The sequence below is a fragment of the Argopecten irradians genome, chromosome 2 (genome assembly GCF_041381155.1).
Source record: "Argopecten irradians isolate NY chromosome 2, Ai_NY, whole genome shotgun sequence".
In the NCBI taxonomy this organism is placed as follows: domain Eukaryota; kingdom Metazoa; phylum Mollusca; class Bivalvia; order Pectinida; family Pectinidae; genus Argopecten; species Argopecten irradians.
Genome location: NC_091135.1, coordinates 26,014,362 through 26,033,294, shown reverse-complemented (window position 1 = coordinate 26,033,294; position 18,933 = coordinate 26,014,362). Strand labels below are relative to the sequence as shown.

The 18,933-nt window shown below is 36.5% G+C and overlaps 1 protein-coding gene across 2 annotated transcripts; it reads left to right on the top strand.

Annotated features, from left to right (window-relative positions):
• Positions 1–153: 153 nt before the first annotated feature.
• Positions 154–17,490, top strand: LOC138314944 (probable serine carboxypeptidase CPVL). 2 transcript variants are annotated; one of them, XM_069255599.1, is made up of 12 exons: positions 154–229; positions 1,810–2,013; positions 2,416–2,534; positions 8,877–8,991; positions 10,050–10,188; positions 10,333–10,399; positions 11,098–11,220; positions 11,566–11,697; positions 12,528–12,626; positions 12,826–12,999; positions 13,173–13,355; positions 16,107–17,490. In XM_069255599.1, exons 2-12 carry the CDS (start codon positions 1,833–1,835, stop codon positions 16,203–16,205), a joined length of 1,431 nt encoding a protein of 476 aa, XP_069111700.1. In that variant the 5' UTR covers positions 154–229; positions 1,810–1,832; the 3' UTR covers positions 16,206–17,490. The 2 variants fall into 2 exon arrangements, with proteins under 2 accessions (XP_069111700.1, XP_069111701.1); XM_069255600.1 differs by having other exon boundaries at positions 182–245.
• Positions 17,491–18,933: the final 1,443 nt, after the last annotated feature.

Below are 18,933 nucleotides of genomic sequence, written 5' to 3'. Positions count from 1 at the left end.
CAAGAACCAAAATAATAAATTTTAATATTGAAAATTTGGACATCTAATATAAGGTTTTGTTGGACTTCATCAGCACATTAATATTAGAAGCGTACATGAGAAACATCCGGATACTGTTCGTCATTCCGAGTCCTTTGTACTTAAATTAATATCGCCCAATGGGTCACATGTGAGTCATGTGATTTGTGTATTGTTGCTGCATTACTCAAGTAAGCCTTTCTGCTGTTCGGTAAGTAGGCACTACTGTAAGTATTGTGTATATTTCATCTTCTGGAAAATATTAGTTGGGGTTATGGTAATTTGTAGATTTAACACATTCAAGCAAAAACACCTGCTGTTTGGTTACAAGAGAATCTTCAGATATAGTTTCTGCAAACCTGCTAATATTTTTGACATAACACACGTTAGGCCTATAGCCTAGCTGAATAGTAAATTTATTAGAGATGTCAGTTGGCATATTAACAATGCTTTAAAATTGTGATTAATTATGACAATGATTTTACTGTCGTTATAGCCACCTCTGGATCATTTCATAATAAAACTGGAGACAGTTAGTTAAGTTGAAATAAAAAATTACCAATTACAGACCTGCAGAGACTCCCTTTGAACAGGTTGGGCACAAATCTTCAATCTGTTGAAGATTACAGAGGAGCGACGCCAAACTTCAATAAAGCCACAGTCAGTCAACCACAGTGTACTGTTATTCAATTCTTTTGAAGTACACCATGTGAAGTTTCTGCAGGCCTGTGATTGGTCATGCTATTAAATAAATATGAGATAAGAGGGGGTGGATATAATGTCAGTGATAGTAAACCTTTGAGTATCAAGGATGGTTCAGGCATGGATACAACGTCAGTGATAGTAACTCTGGCGCACTTGAAGATGCTCCACCGCTGACAATTGGTATTTTTTCTCGATCAAAAACAGGAGCAGACGATTTAGTATTTTTCTTCAGTTACAAAGGTTACTTATTTTATTCCATTACCACCATTGAAAAGTTTTAGCTTTTAATTTTACTTTGTAGTTAGAAATATAAAAAAATTATCAATTGCATCCCGAAAAAATTCTGTGGCACTATATCCTATATAGAATGTAGTACTGATTGCGCATGTAAATTATTTTGTAACATTATTTGTGTTAATTAGACATATATATACACGATTAAACACTGATTATTGTTCAAATGATGAATATCATTTATGCTCTGTCGACGGTGGAGCATCTTTAAGTATAGAGGATGGGCTGCAGTGATCATGAGCGATAGATCTGTTAGCTGGAACTTAATTACTTTGTGTTTTTTCTTAATTCTTTAATACATTGTATATTAATAGTATTTGATTAAATATAAATATATATATATATTTTTTGTTTGCTGTTATATGACCTTACAGTACCTACATCTGGCTTGTATATTACTGTAATTTTTAACTGCGACCTTAGTGTATACCCTATCCTCGATAATCCAGGGGTTCTGATCACTTACGATCTCTACACCCCTGGACTATCTCAAAGTAAAATTGGAGGTAGCTCAGCGGAAAACTTCTGAACTAATCTCAGGCCAGCTAAGATTTCTTTTTAAGACTACAGAGAGAGTTACATCCAACATTAAAGCCATACAGCCAACCACGGTGTACCATTATACTGCTCTTTTACATCAAAGGACTAAGTTACATATTCTGATGCCTCCGATTTGGTAGTCCTAGGGTGTAGGGATCATAAGTGATCAGAACCCCTGGTGTATCGAGGATTTGTATACCTATGCAGAGAAGATAAACATTGATATGTTATAATTTTGATCCTTTTATCCAGATAATCTGCTGACCACGGTCAATATGGCTGTAATAACGCGTACCATTGTGGTGACTCTATTGGTCTGTTTGATCAATAAATCACACCAATCAGGCCTCAGGGGAATGTTTCCAAGGAGTTATCCACCCATGGACAGAAATGGAGTGGATCCTGGAGAACCGTTATTTCTTACTCCTTACTTGGAACGTGGGGATGCAAATACGGGTATGAATTTAGGATGTTCTATTTAAACTTTGTGATGAATTCAACTATCGAGCAATACCGATGTTTAAAAATCCCAAACCGACGTGGGTAGAGTACACTTTACAATCGAATAGTCACACCTTGCGGTGACTTCGACGTCATCTTTTGACATTTAGTAATCACTGGAAGGTGGGACTAATTGATGGAAGGTCCTTTACCCACAATTTTCTGGGATCTTGAAACCCCTGTATTGGATTGACTCTATTATTTGATTAGTTTTAAGTGAATGCTACAATGTAAGCCCCTGTGCCTCATGCTAATATAAAATGTAGTACCCCGGTAATCTGACGCCCAGATAACCAAACCATTGTTTAGTGTTATGGATCACAAATGAATTGTGATATTTGTTCACTCTTTTTCCAGCCCAGAAGTTGAGCCTTGTTGGCCCACTAGATGGCACCAGTATCAAAAGTTACTCTGGGTTCATCACAGTCAATAAAACCACGAAGAACAACATGTTTTTCTGGTTCTTCCCAGCTCAGGTAATTATTTTCAGACTCTCCACTAAGGCTATTTATAATTAGATTTACAGTATATATAATCATTATCGAATTTTCCATATCAGGTAAATGATTTCAATTTCCTTAGCTCAGGTAAATGACAGTTTTCTTTGATATGTTATTGTAGATCTTCCCAACTAAGGTAAATGTTCCCTACCATCATGTTTGAACCCCCCCCCCAAATGCCCATGGGATATAAGTACAATTTGTATAAGACATTCTTCAGGAGGACCCCCTGAATGCCCCTGTGTTGTTATTTTTACACTGTTTAGGACAACCCCCTGAATGCCCCCGTGTTGTTATTTTTACATTGTTTAGGAGGACCCCCTGAATGTCCTCATGTTGTTATTTTTACATTGTTTAGAAGAACCCCCTGAATGCTCCCTTGTTGTTATTTTTACATTGTTTAGGAGGACCCCCTGAATGCCCCCATGCTGTTATTTTTACATTGTTCAGGAGGACCCCCTTAATGCCCCTGTGATGTTATTTTTACATTGTTTAGGAGGACCCCCCTGAATGCCCCCGTGTTGTTATTTTCACATTGTTTAGGAGGACCCCCTGAATGTCCCCATGTTATTATTTTTACATTGTTTAGGAGGACCCCCTGAATGCTCCCGTGTTGTTATTTTTACATTGTTCAGGAGGACCCCCTGAATGCCCCCATGTTGTTATTTTTACTTTGTTTAGGAGGACCCCCTTAATGCCCCTGTGATGTTGTTTTTACATTGTTAAGGAGGACCCCCTTAATGCCCCTGTGTTGTTATTTTTACATTGTTCAGGAGGACCCTTTGAATGCCCTCATGTTGTTATTTTTACATTATTGTTTAGGAGGACCCCCTTAATGCCCCTGTGTTGTTATTTTAACAATGTTTAGGAGGACCCCCTTAATGCCCCTGTGATGTTATTTTTACATTGTTTAGGAGGACCCCCTGAATGCACCCATGTTGTTATTTTCACATTGTTTAGGAGGACCCCCTGAATGCCCCCCTGTTGTTATTTTTACATTGTTTAGGAGGACCCCCTGAAAGCCCCCGTGTTGTTATTTTTACTTTGTTTAGGAGGACCCCCTGAAAGCCCCTGTGTTGTTATTTTTACTTTGTTTAGGAGGACCCCCCTTAATGCCTCTGTGATGTTATTTTTACATTGTTTAGGAGGACCCCCTGAATGCTCCCGTGTTGTTATTTTTACATTGTTTAGGAGGACTCCCTTAATGCCCCTGTGTTGTTATTTTAACAATGTTTAGGAGGACCCCCCTTAATGCCTCTGTGATGTTATTTTTACATTGTTTAGGAGGACCCCCTGAATGCTCCCGTGTTGTTATTTTCACATTGTTTAGGAGGACCCCCTGAATGCCCTCGTGTTGTGTTTAGGAGGACCCCCTGAAAGCCCCCGTGTTGTTATTTTTACTTTGTTTAGGAGGACCCCCCTTAATGCCTCTGTGATGTTATTTTTACATTGTTTAGGAGGACCCCCTGAATGCTCCCATTGTTTAGGAGGACCCCCTGAATGCTCCCGTGTTGTTATTTTTACATTGTTTAGGAGGACCCCCTGAATGCTCCTGTGTTGTTATTTTTACTTTGTTTAGGAGGACCCCCTGAAAGCCCCCGTGTTGTTATTTTTACTTTGTTTAGGAGGACCCCCCTTAATGCCTCTGTGATGTTATTTTTACATTGTTTAGGAGGACCCCCTGAATGCTCCTGTGTTGTTATTTTTACATTGTTCAGGAGGACCCTTTAAATGCCCTCATGTTGTTATTTTTACATTGTTTAGGAGGACCCCCTGAATGCCCCCGTGTTGTTATTTTTATTTTGTTTAGGAGGACCCCCTTAATGCCCCTGTGATGTTATTTTTACATTGTTAAGGAGGACCCCCTGAATGCCCCAGTGTTGTTATTTTTACATTGTTCAGGAGGACCCTTTGAATGCCCTCATGTTGTTATTTTTACATTGTTTAGGAGGACCCCCTTAATGCCCCTGTGTTGTTATTTTAACAATGTTTAGGAGGACCCCCCTTAATGCCCCTGTGTTGTTATTTTTACATTGTTTAGGAGGACCCCCTGAATGCCCCCGTGTTGTTATTTTTACATTGTTTAGGAGGACCCCCTGAATGCCCCCGTGTTGTTATTTTTACATTGTTTAGGAGGACCCCCTGAATGCCCCCGTGTTGTTATTTTTACATTGTTTAGGAGGACCCCCTGAATGCTCCCGTGTTGTTATTTTTACTTTGTTTTAGGAGGACCCCCCTTAATGCCCCTGTGATGTTATTTTTACATTGTTTAGGAGGACCCCCTGAAATGCCTTTGTGTTGTTATTTTTAGATTGTTCAGGAGGATCCTTGAATGCCCTCATGTTGTTATTTTTACATTGTTTAGGAGGACCCCCTGAATGCCCCCGTGTTGTTATTTTTACATTGTTTAGGAGGACCCCCTGAATGCCCCCGTGTTGTTATTTTTACTTTGTTTAGGAGGACCCCCTTAATGCCCCCGTGATTTTTTTTGTTTACCCTTATTGTTAATTGTTAGGAGGACCCCTTAATGCCCCTGTGTTGTTATTTTTACATTGTTCAGGAGGACCCTTTGAATGCCCTCATGTTGTTATTTTTACATTGTTTAGGAGGACTCCCTTAATGCCCCTGTGTTGTTATTTTAACAATGTTTAGGAGGACCCCCCTTAATGCCTCTGTGATGTTATTTTTACATTGTTTAGGAGGACCCCCTGAATGCCCCCGTGTTGTTATTTTCACATTGTTTAGGAGGACCCCCTGAATGCCCTCCTGTTGTGTTTAGGAGGACCCCCTGAAAGCCCCCGTGTTGTTATTTTTACTTTGTTTAGGAGGACCCCCCTTAATGCCTTTGTGATGTTATTTTTACATTGTTTAGGAGGACCCCCTGAATGCTCCCGTGTTGTTATTTTTAGATTGTTCAGGAGGATCCTTTGAATGCCCTCATGTTGTTATTTTTTACATTGTTTAGGAGGACCCCCTGAATGCCCCCGTGTTGTTATTTTTACATTGTTTAGGAGGACCCCCTGAATGCCCCCGTGTTGTTATTTTTACTTTGTTTAGGAGGACCCCCTTAATGCCCCTGTGATGTTATTTTTACATTGTTAAGGAGGACCCCCTTAATGCCCCTGTGTTGTTATTTTTACATTGTTCAGGAGGACCCTTTGAATGCCCTCATGTTGTTATTTTTACATTGTTTAGGAGGACTCCCTTAATGCCCCTGTGTTGTTATTTTAACAATGTTTAGGAGGACCCCCCTTAATGCCTCTGTGATGTTATTTTTACATTGTTTAGGAGGACCCCCTGAATGCCCCCGTGTTGTTATTTTCACATTGTTTAGGAGGACCCCCTGAATGCCCTCGTGTTGTGTTTAGGAGGACCCCCTGAAAGCCCCCGTGTTGTTATTTTTACTTTGTTTAGGAGGACCCCCCTTAATGCCTCTGTGATGTTATTTTTACATTGTTTAGGAGGACCCCCTGAATGCTCCCGTGTTGTTATTTTTACATTGTTTAGGAGGACCCCCTGAATGCTCCTGTGTTGTTATTTTTACTTTGTTTAGGAGGACCCCCTGAAAGCCCCCGTGTTGTTATTTTTACTTTGTTTAGGAGGACCCCCCTTAATGCCTCTGTGATGTTATTTTTACATTGTTTAGGAGGACCCCCTGAATGCTCCTGTGTTGTTATTTTTACATTGTTCAGGAGGACCCTTTAAATGCCCTCATGTTGTTATTTTTACATTGTTTAGGAGGACCCCCTGAATGCCCCCGTGTTGTTATTTTTATTTTGTTTAGGAGGACCCCCTTAATGCCCCTGTGATGTTATTTTTACATTGTTAAGGAGGACCCCCTTAATGCCCCTGTGTTGTTATTTTTACATTGTTCAGGAGGACCCTTTGAATGCCCTCATGTTGTTATTTTTACATTGTTTAGGAGGACCCCCTTAATGCCCCTGTGTTGTTATTTTAACAATGTTTAGGAGGACCCCCCTTAATGCCCCTGTGATGTTATTTTTACATTGTTTAGGAGGACCCCCTGAATGCACCCATGTTGTTATTTTCACATTGTTTAGGAGGACCCCCTGAATGCCCCCCTGTTGTTATTTTCACATTGTTTAGGAGGACCCCCTGAAAGCCCCCGTGTTGTTATTTTTACTTTGTTTAGGAGGACCCCCTGAAAGCCCCTGTGTTGTTATTTTTACTTTGTTTAGGAGGACCCCCCTTAATGCCTTTGTGATGTTATTTTTACATTGTTTAGGAGGACCCCCTGAATGCTTTGTGTTGTTATTTTTAGATTGTTCAGGAGGATCCTTTGAATGCCCTCATGTTGTTATTTTTACATTGTTTAGGAGGACCCCCTGAATGCCCCCGTGTTGTTATTTTTACATTGTTTAGGAGGACCCCCTGAATGCCCCCGTGTTGTTATTTTTACTTTGTTTAGGAGGACCCCCTTAATGCCCCTGTGATGTTATTTTTTACATTGTTAAGGAGGACCCCCTTAATGCCCCTGTGTTGTTATTTTTTACATTGTTCAGGAGGACCCTTTGAATGCCCTCATGTTGTTATTTTTACATTGTTTAGGAGGACTCCCTTAATGCCCCTGTGTTGTTATTTTAACAATGTTTAGGAGGACCCCCCTTAATGCCTCTGTGATGTTATTTTTACATTGTTTAGGAGGACCCCCTGAATGCCCCCGTGTTGTTATTTTCACATTGTTTAGGAGGACCCCCTGAATGCCCTCCTGTTGTGTTTAGGAGGACCCCCTGAAAGCCCCCGTGTTGTTATTTTTACTTTGTTTAGGAGGACCCCCCTTAATGCCTCTGTGATGTTATTTTTACATTGTTTAGGAGGACCCCCTGAATGCTCCCGTGTTGTTATTTTTACATTGTTTAGGAGGACCCCCTGTATGGTCCTGTGTTGTTATTTTTACTTTGTTTAGGAGGACCCCCTGAAAGCCCCCGTGTTGTTATTTTTACTTTGTTTAGGAGGACCCCCCTTAATGCCTCTGTGATGTTATTTTTACATTGTTTAGGAGGACCCCCTGAATGCTCCTGTGTTGTTATTTTTACATTGTTCAGGAGGACCCTTTAAATGCCCTCATGTTGTTATTTTTACATTGTTTAGGAGGACCCCCTGAATGCCCCCGTGTTGTTATTTTTACATTGTTTAGGAGGACCCCCTGAATGCCCCTGTGTTGTTATTTTTACATTGTTTAGGAGGACCCCCTGAATGCCCTCATGTTGTTATTTTTACATTGTTTAGGAGGACCCCCTGAATGCCCCTGTGTTGTTATTTTAATAATGTTTAGGAGGACCCCCCTTAATGCCTCTGTGATGTTATTTTTACATTGTTTAGGAGGACGCCCTGAATGCCCCTGTGTTGTTATTTTAACAATGTTTAGGAGGACCCCCCTTAATGCCCCTGTGATGTTATTTTTACATTGTTTAGGAGGACCCCCCCCCCCTTAATGCCCCTGTGATGTTATTTTTACATTGTTCAGGAGGACCCCCTGGATGCCCTCATGTTGTTATTTTTACATTGTTTAGGAGGACCCCCTTAATGCCCCTGTGTTGTTATTTTTACATTGTTCAGGAGGACCCTTTGAATGCCCTCATGTTGTTATTTTTACATTGTTTAGGAGGACTCCCTTAATGCCCCTGTGTTGTTATTTTAACAATGTTTAGGAGGACCCCCCTTAATGCCCCTGTGATGTTATTTTTACATTGTTTAGGAGGACCCCCTGAATGCCCCCAAGTTGTTATTTTCACATTGTTTAGGAGGACCCCCTGAATGCCCCCGTGTTGTTATTTTTACATTGTTTAGGAGGACCCTTTGAATGCCCCCGTGTTGTTATTTTTACATTGTTTAGGAGGACCCCCTGAATGCCCCCGTGTTGTTATTTTTACATTGTTTAGGAGGACCCCCTGAATGCCCCCGTGTTGTTATTTTTACATTGTTTAGGAGGACCCCCTGAATGCCCCTGTGTTGTTATTTTTACATTGTTCAGGAGGACCCCCTGAATGCCCTTGTGTTGTTATTTTAACAATGTTTAGGAGGACCCCCTGAATGCCCCCGTGTTGTTATTTTTACATTGTTTAGGAGGACCCCCCTGAATGCCCCCGTGTTGTTATTTTTACATTGTTTAGGAGGACCCCCTTAATGCCCCTGTGTTGTTATTTTTACATTGTTTAGGAGGACCCCCTTAATGCCCCCGTGTTGTTATTTTTACATTGTTCAGGAGGACCCCCTGAATGCCCCCGTGTTGTTATTTTTACATTGTTTAGGAGGACCCACTGAATGCCCCCGTGTTGTTATTTTTACATTGTTTAGGAGGACCCCCTGAATGCTCCCGTGTTGTTATGGTTACAAGGAGGTCCTGGAGGATCCTCACTGTTTGGCCTATTTGTAGAGAATGGACCGTTCACAATAGACAAATCCCTAAAATGTAAGTGAAGCATTGAATTCAATAGTGTTTGTTATCATAATAATGATAGATATAGATTTAATGGTTTTTCAGAAACTTGCAATACATATGTTTGTTATTACAATGGACGCGTTCGTAGCGACCCCCTAGCAACGGGTGATAGTGTATTTTTGACAGTGCAAAATATTAACCGCCCGAAAAAGATGCGCACTCGTTTCTTTTTTCGACGCCATCTTTGTTTTTTGAAGCGACGCTTCAAAATTTATCTGGAGCTATTAAGTAAAAGTTTTGCCAAATTAAACTGTTTATCAATATATTGTCTTCAAATAAAGGACGGAGCTTTCCGTTTATGCCTTTTCGCTTACCGTCCAAGCGCTATATGTTGGTTTTTATGAACCCGTCGGTGATTAGGATAACGGAAGACATGCGATTTCAAGCGTCTTCGTGACGTTTGCTGATGTTGTAAACAGACGATGGGACGAAACCAAAATTCATTGAGATTTACAAAAACGTAAGATTTTAACAAACGCATAAGACAAGACAACAAGAATTTTCACTAAATGGTTATTGTAAGTATTCTTTTTAATAATGCAATGATAGTTAGCCCTACTGAGTAGAAGCTGATATGCTATTCTACTGCCGACAGTGACTGTTCGAATTTTGCTAAAATCAGTAAAAATGTTTCAATAGATTGCAAATACTTGAAAACTAGTTTCGTTTCTAGACTTTTGGTATAATAAAACAAATAATACCTGCATTACAGGGTGACATTGCCTAGTGTCACCCCTCGGAATATCACTGTCACCCTCAGCTTCGCCTCGGGTGACAGTGATATCCTCGGAGTGACACTAGGCACTGTCACCCTCTAATGCAAGTAGTATTTATATAATATATATATATGTGTGTAATGTAGATTAAAAAAAATCAAAGGTGTTAGCTAAGGTTTTGTATTTGGTTCTTCATTATTGAACCACTTATGGAGGAGTACTGCCTTTTATCTTTTCTTAATATGATTTTTCGGATTTATACATTAATGTATTCTTTAATTTTCTGAACGTATATGTTTCTCTTGTTTTTAGTGTCAAATAAAAAGATAACATGGAACAGGAAGTACTCCATGTTATATGTAGACAACCCTGTTGGAACAGGCTTTAGTTTCACTGGGGCAGATGCTGGATATGCCAAGAACGAGGTGGATGTTGCTAATGACTTATACAGGTAGATATTGCATTATCTCCCCTGAATCTTGAAGATGAATTGAGAGAGGAAAAGATAGAATTTGTTACCATCATAATTATATATGTTTCATTCAATGTTATACAGTAGTAATGCTTAATATTATCTGTTGTTTTTGATTTTCAGCTTTTTACAGCAGTTTTTCCAGATTTACTATCAGTTCCAGAAGAATGATTTCTATGCAACTGGTGAGGTATGTACACGGCTAATTTATTTACAGTCTTATGCTGGTAAATACGTTCCTGTTATGTCCCGACAAAAGTTATTGGTAAATTTATTTACAGTCTTTTGCTGGTAAATATGTTCCTGTTATGTCCGACAAAGTTTTGGTATATTTTATACAGTCTTATGCTGGTAAATATGTTCCTGTTATGTCCGACAAAAGTTATTGGTAAATTTATTTACAGTCTTATGCTGGTAAATATGTTCCGTTATCTCCTACAAAAGTTATTGGTATATACAGTCTTAGCTGTAATATGTTCCTGTTATGTCCGACAAATTATGTAAATTTTTAGTCTTATGCTGGTAAATATGTTCCTGTTATGTCCGACAAAAGTTATTGGTATATTTATTACAGTCTTATGCTGGTAAATATGTTCCTGTTATGTCCGACAAAAGTTATTGGTAAATTTATTTACAGTCTTATGCTGGTAAATATGTTCCTGTTATGTCCGACAAAAGTTATTGGTATATTTATATACAGTCTTATGCTGGTAAATATGTTCCCGTTATCTCCTACAAAAGTTATTGGTATATTTATTTACAGTCTTATGCTGGTAAATACGTTCCCGCTCTCTCCTACAAAAGTAATTGGTAAATTTATTTACAGTCTTATGCTGGTAAATACTTCCTGCTATCTCCTACAAAAGTAATTGGTAAATTTATTTACAGTCTTATGCTGGTAAATACGTTCCCGCTATCTCCTACAAAATCCACATGGAAAATCCAACAGCCAAGCTTAAAATCAACTTCAGAGGAATGGCGATCGGTGATGGACTCTGTGATCCCGAGTCGGTAAGTTCTGTTGTAACATAACCAATGAACAGGAAGCCAACAGTATGAAAATGATAAGTGAAAACTACTGGACTGGAGTTAGTTAAGGGAAAAATAAAAGTAGAGTGGACCCTTGATAATCTGTATTCTGATTATCTGTAAATTTCAAACTATGGACAAAAATGTCAGGGAACATATTTGATTATTAACTAAGTAATCAAATCTAAAAGTCCAGAAAGCTCATATTGTTGACAATTTGGGCTGGGGACACAATTGCCTGGATTATTGAGGTCCACTTTACCTATAATAGGCAAAGCCAAAGAAAGCAAATCAATCACTAACTAATGTTTTTATTTGATTGAATAGATGATGAATCAATATGCCGGGTTCATGTACAGTATTGGAATGTTAGATTCGAAACAGAGGGATTTCTTTGCTGGAGAAACTGATAAGGCAGTACAGATGATAAAAAAGAAACAGTTTGGAGAAGCCTTCAAGGTATTTACACTTGCTGAAATCAGGAAAATCTGTGATACCTACATGTTATTTAAAAGCATCTTTATCTTCGAATTTCAACCATTCATTGATAATTTTGTATTATGCTTTGGAAAGATTTCTTAAAACTAATCATTAGAGTTACTCGATAAATATGCACAGTTTAATTTATTCACCCCTGAAGACACATTTAGACTATTCTAAATAAGTTCAACTTAATACTTCTCAGCAACAATACAAAAATTGAATAAGTTTGGGAAAAATGATAATTGAGTGCAAATACATAGGAACCAATCTTGAAATTGTACTAATAAGAAATTATGAAATTGGTTTCTATTTGATGAAGACATGATTTGATTCTCCTATTTACAGTGTTGATGTTTTGATACAGGTAGTTGACACTGATAAAAATCATGATTTATCCATTTATAAATGTTTCTATTACAGGTATTTGACATTGATGATAATTATGCATGATTTATCCGTTTCTATTACAGATATTTGACCTTGATAATAATCATAATTTCTCTTTTTACAAATGTTTCTATTACAGGTATTTGACCTTGATAATAATCATACTTTCTCTGTTTACAAATATTTCTATTACAGGTATTTGACCTTGATAATAGTCATACTTTCACTGTTTACAAATGTTTCTATTACAGGTATTTGACCTTGATGATAATCATGATTTATCCGTTCACAAATGTTTCTATTACAGGTATTTGACCTTGATGATAATCATGATTTATCCGTTCACAAATGTTTCTATTACAGGTATTTGACCTTGAAGATAATCATGATTTATCTTTTCACAAATGTTTCTATTACAGGTATTTGACATGCTGTTAAATGGAGACCTCACCCCATACAAGCCATATTTTTACAATGTGACTAACACCAACAACTACTACAATTTCCTCATGACTGAGGTAAAGTACCACACTACATTTAAACCGTATCACTAGAACATAATCTTTTATAAGTGATCTTCATGAATATTTTTTGCCTTCAGTAAGAAGGTAGTGATCCCTGTTTTGGCTGAGGTATTTAAATTGTCATATACAGTGTTTGTTAGACCCCTAACCTATTAAATATTTACCCATGTTATTTCCTGTTTTCTTGTTGAAGCAACCAGATGATTTTAACTATTACGGAAGTTACTTAGCGAAGCCTGAGGTTCGACGTGCCATCCATGTTGGAAACCTTACCTACAATGATGGCCAGGCTGTAGAGATGCATCTAATGAACGACGTAATGGACACTGTGAAACCCTGGATAAACGTTCTTCTGGATAATTACAAGGTTTGTAATTATATCTACATTTTCTTCAAAATTTATGAATCATCGAATTATCCTAGATCAAAGATATCGTTCTGCTATAGGAAGAACAAGAACAGTCAAGCATTTTGAAAGAAACATTACATGTATCTTAATGTAAATTATAAGTAGTGATTCGGTTCTGTGTTGATGTTTAGGTGATGATCTACAATGGTCAGCTGGATATCATTGTTGCTGTTCCCTTGTCGGAAGCCTTCCTGCTCAGTACCGACTGGTCAGGACTGAAAAATTACACACAGGCTGAGCGCTTGATCTGGAAACTCGACCCGACAGATAGGGAGGTGGCTGGATACGTAAGGGTTGTGGGCCAGCTCTATCAGGTGTGTATAAAAATGAAAAAGGTTCATTGTGGAAAATTAAACTTTGCAATATTGAGAAATCAAATCAAGATGGAACAAAGAAAGCAGAAAACTAGGTACAGTTGAAAGCTAAAAATAGCAAGTGACCTAAATTTTTACTTGCTAAAATATATTTTTACTTATAATTTTAAAATATCCGTATTCAAATTACAGTTTTGTTATATGTAAAAGCCTTTATTTTTGCATGATGATGTGAGGTGTATAAGTACATAATGTATATCAACAACATTATTGTAAGAACTGAGTCCCCATATTTTCCATTAAAACAATTTTTTCACAATCATTATTTCATTTTTGCAGTTGTCCCTGATAAAAACCACTTGCTAAAATAAGCAAGTGCATATTTTTTCCACTTGCTATTCTGGTATATCTACTTGCAAAAAGCAAGTAAAACAGCCTGAAATTCGAGCCCTGGTGAATCATTCACCTTCTGAACAGTAAAGGGATATAATTAATTGCGTCCCAAAAACATTTTATGGCACTATGCCCTCTATGGAATTGTATAGTGATTGCGCATCCACTAAAAGCAAAATGAATTGGTTCATACACATTTTTGTGTTAATTATACTCATTTATACACAATTTAACATTAATTATTTTTTAAATAATGAGTATGGGATATGCTTTGTTGGTGATGGAGCATTTTTAACTGATTATAACTGGTGTTTCATTGATGCTTGATTTTTTTTCAGTATCATACATCATATCAAGATAATCCACTATTTAGAGTTTCACTCCTCTTTTACTTTTAATGTTGCTTATAATGGTCAGTCAAACTGAGGTGGTCAGCCTGCACTCTCTTCCAGTTTGATTCCATCTACTAAAACTTTGACAACCCTTGTGTTGTTCGGTGTACATCTCTTGTTAATTATTTCATCAGACCTTTATTGTTTTATGGATGGAAGGCTACCAAACATCTATATGTCTTCTCAGTCTTAATTCACGGGAAGACTTAAGTGCTTAACACTTGTGTCTATCCCTTTGGCTTGTTTTCCTTGGACATATGTAACACCAGTTTCTTAGAGAATAACTACCCGTTTCATGGTTCAGTTTTCCAAAATCATATCATCGTCAGTGTCACAGTCATTTTTATCTGGCGGATAGTAGTCTCTGTAAGAATTTTTTTGTCCTTGATGAAAGGTTATGTCCAAAACCAAAAAGACGTCCACATTGTTGATGCTACCCTTTTAAACATTTGTATTGTTTTCCTTTGTCATCCTTTTTTTGTCTACCTCTTTCATACACTCATTAAAGTATGCCCTTGACCTTTTTATAGTTGCCTTTAGTTGTAGATTTTGCATTGAAGTCAAAGAGTCAATTTATAGCAAGAATGTTGAGAGCAAGTATTAGCCCAGGTCTTTGCCATACAGATTTAGCCCAGGTCTTTGCCATACAGATTTAGCCTCTAATTTACTGATTCTTATTTGCCTTTTTAATTTTTTGTCTGGGAAATTCACTTTTTATTCTCTTGTTTTTGTTCTCTTATATTTAACTTGTGTCCCTCTTTTCTTAAAGACAATGAAGACCTTGTCTCGATTTGTGATCTGTATCTTTCAATATATATTTTTCTTGGGTTTGCTGTATCTTTTATTTTCTTTATCCAGTAAAGCTACAGTAAAATAAATAGAGAATACAAGATTAGAACTGTAAAATACAAGGTTTATTTTGGTGCATGACTTTGGAAAGCCGAGATGACGAGATACTAACCATATATTCTTTTTATCCTGCAACCAGTATGGCATTCAAAACAAAAGCAAATTGACACTTATTTACTTGGTTTCGTTCGAAACGAGACGCTTCTTTGATGCGGAGATAAAGAATCATTCACTAAACCGAATGAGGGTGTACTCCTTTTAATGCCGTGGGAAATTAATAAGCGCATTCACAAACAGTATCCATAATTCTATTCAGTGTGATATATCACTGAAACAAAATGAAATTACTCAAAAAAACAATAAATACCCATTAAAGAATTACTTTACAATACATACCTTTTCCATCAGCCAAGAAAAAGACAACACCGCCATACGAGATTTTCGATATTGTAAAAATGACGTCATTCCGGTGAATGTGAAGTCACGTTTTAGTGGGACTGAATGACGTTACATTCACCGGAAGGTTAAAGTTCAGGGTCAATTTAGAAAAAGTTCCGTCTGATTTGGAACAAGTTCATGTGATCGTATTGACGGCTAAAGCACGAGTTTATCCGGCAGTAGTTATCGGTCAGTATGTGGGACAGTTGCAGGATAAAACAAAATAAATAGTCTTGAATTGTTGCAGTATTGCCAACTCCCCGGGTTGACCCGTTTTTCAGACATTTTAGAATACATAACCCTATGTTAGATTAGGTAAGAAGGTTTCCCTATAGACATTTTTACAAAGTTTTCACTTGTAACAGGATTTAGTCGAGTGTAAACATGTACAGTAAAGAGCATTATATTTCAAGATTTTCAGTCTTCACTGTTTATCTATTAAGATAATGTGATGAGTTTTACTTTTATTTAGAATTTCATTAATGCTCTTAAACTAAAACTAACTTAATATCAAGCATTAGAAAGACTTGAGCCAAGCCTTGTTTATAAAGGAGATTATACCCATGAATTTTTTACAAGATCTATTTTCCCGAGTAGATATTTTTTTTTTTTGAAATTTCCTTTAAATAGTTACATAATTGAGAATAACCTTGACACTTGCCTTGTATTCTGTCCACAGGTGGTCGTGCGAGGAGCGGGTCACATACTTCCGTATGATCAACCAGAACGAGGCTATGACATGATCCAGAGGTTCATAGAAAACAGGTCCTTCCACTGATGTTAGTGTTATTAGATTTGAACGTCTGTTTTGATTGGCGTATGTATAGTGTAACCTATTTTTTTTATTTAATTCAGAAGCCAGCGACAATATTTATGTTCAATCTGAAAGATTGAAAATTGTGTTACAATTGTGTTATCGTGAAAAATAAAAAAAAAATTCATTAGAATTTTAGATAATAAACTAACATCATTTTAAAAGTTAACTTCGGGTACGATGAATAGTTTTAATTATAATGGATATACCCTTTTTGAATTGTAATTTTGGTTGATATGTATAAGTATTTGGTCGATATCAGTAGATTCTAGAGCCAACCAATTTCAACATGTTACGCTATAGTGTATCCGGTAAATCAAATATGTACAGCTTACTTTATGTAATGAATGAGACAGAGAGTATAACTGTAATAAAAGATGATATATTTTATATGAATGAACAAATAAGAAGTCATCAATATGTCATTTGTTTTGAATGTACGAGAATGTGTGGAATTGATGCTTGACGGTTTGAGCCGATAATGTTTTGCATCTTAAAGATTTTGTTATAAGTATCCGTAACTAGATTGTCAAGTTTTGGTTTCAATCTTTTATTTTAGTATTGTTTCGTTCAGGGCTTGAGAGTTTTGTTCCATCAATATAATTTGTAACCTAATCATCTTATTTACACACAAGCGATGGTATGGAATTATCATGAACATTGTCTTCTCAGGATTTGTTGTTGCAAGTTGATATTATTATGCAAAACTATAACAATTTATTGTGTGTTGCAAGTGTAATAAATGCAAAAAAAATCTCATCTGGCTTTGTAACTGTTTTTGCAAATAACAATAATAATCTGCACATTTAATGTATCGTTTTGTCTCTTTAATCTTTTCCTTTTAGCTAAATAATTCAAAGTTATTTTTATTGGATCATGCATGGTTGAATATATGTATTACTGTAAGTGTTTTCGTTGCACAAATCAACTGCAGTATACAATATATGCATAGCCACCATTCTTCATAAATATCAGAATACCTCCTTGTGTATGTGAAAATTGTTATGCTCTTGAACACCTTATATACACATATACGTATAACTTTTGTGGATATTCATATACAGTGTAACAATTATGTATTCATGTTATATTTTTTTCAAATAAAAAAACATTTTGATATGTATATTGCCTCCTGTACATACTGAGATGTGGTATTTGATATCCACTATGAACAGACTACTATTTATCACAGACATAATTTTATTTTTGTAATTAATACACCAATAAAAACAATAATGAAATCTTCAAATTAATATCGTCTTTTCTTTATTACTAACTTTGTCTGCAATCCTAGAAGAATTATAGGACCATCTAACTTTGTCTGCAATCCTGGAAGAATTATAGGACCATAAATCTCCCAAGAAGGCAGTTTAATGCGTAAAGGCAAAGATTTCCTTTTAGAGGTTAAGTTGATGCACGTTGCATCATGTGTATAAAGGAGATATTTATCTCGATTCGAGTAACGGGACGTATATCATTTTAACATAAGATAATGTAATTAATGGACGTAGGTATTTGAACATGCCTCTTATCCACATCTAAATTTGAATATTGAAATTGATCGATCATAGTTGTTTTGTGGAATAGTTCATTCATCATTATATATACACATGTATTTAAATCGTTATTTCATTGACATTGAATTGAGATAAAACAGAACCTATATCTTTCACAGTACTGAGAATACACCACGCAAGTGCTCAGTATGACTACATTCGAGAACACAGTGCAATATAGGATCATCATACATGTATATTAAACCACAACAATGGTACAAATATACATTTTCATTATCGCGCATTTCTATGCATATTTTAACAATTCGCTTAATGCATGAACTATACTATGGAAAACGTTAAGCAAGTTTCCATATTGCATATCGTTCTATATTTTCATATAAAAGAGAAAAAGGAGAAAAATCTTTATCAGCTTCCACTCTTTCACAAATTTAAAACTGTTCATATACAAATGTATATTAACATGGACATTTACTAAACGTCTCCATTTGCATTTGTACCACATTTTAAAATTCCATCCAGAACAATATACAAATAATATTTTTTTTTTCAAAATTTGAACAATGTCAGGAATAAATCCTCTGTTAAAACTACACAATTTAAAATCGAAAAGACGTTTTACGAAAATTTCGCGAGTTATAATTCCTTTATCCATGGAACATATTCTACCATGGAACAACATTTTTTTTAATACTAAAATACACTTCAAACAAAACAAAACAATTAATGATGACAATTGTGGACATATCTGTCCTCGTTCTTATTTCTTAAAATCTTGTATAGATTTGATAATGAAATTTTGTGCTTTTTCTAGCATGTGTACTTTATTTTTTCTTAAATTGCCACAACTCACATCCGTAGAGAGCAGATGGACAAACTTTGCATTTTATAATCTTAGCAGAAGTCAGCGGATTCAGGGCGCACTGGTGAGCACCATAACGAATACGAGACATTACACACCACTTAAATTTAGAGCAAGCATGTTTTGTACGTTGTACATTGTTCTTTTTACCATTCAATGTTATACCAGCATGAACAATAATACCATCTACAATTTGTAGTTTATTTTCATAAACTGTAACATTACAAGGAACATATGGCTTATTTTTGGAATTGAAGATGACAATCACTGGGCGTGAAACAAAGATGTCACGCTATTGTGAGCAATATGCCGA

Bases quoted from the DNA above. Each gene is read 5' to 3' on its own strand.
- LOC138314944 (XM_069255599.1), top strand. From the start codon at position 1,833: ATGGCTGTAATAACGCGTACCATTGTGGTGACTCTATTGGTCTGTTTG. The intron at 2,014-2,415 runs GTATGAATTTAG...CTCTTTTTCCAG, and splicing joins ACGTGGGGATGCAAATACGG to CCCAGAAGTTGAGCCTTGTT. The intron at 11,221-11,565 runs GTAAGTTCTGTT...TTGATTGAATAG, and splicing joins GACTCTGTGATCCCGAGTCG to ATGATGAATCAATATGCCGG.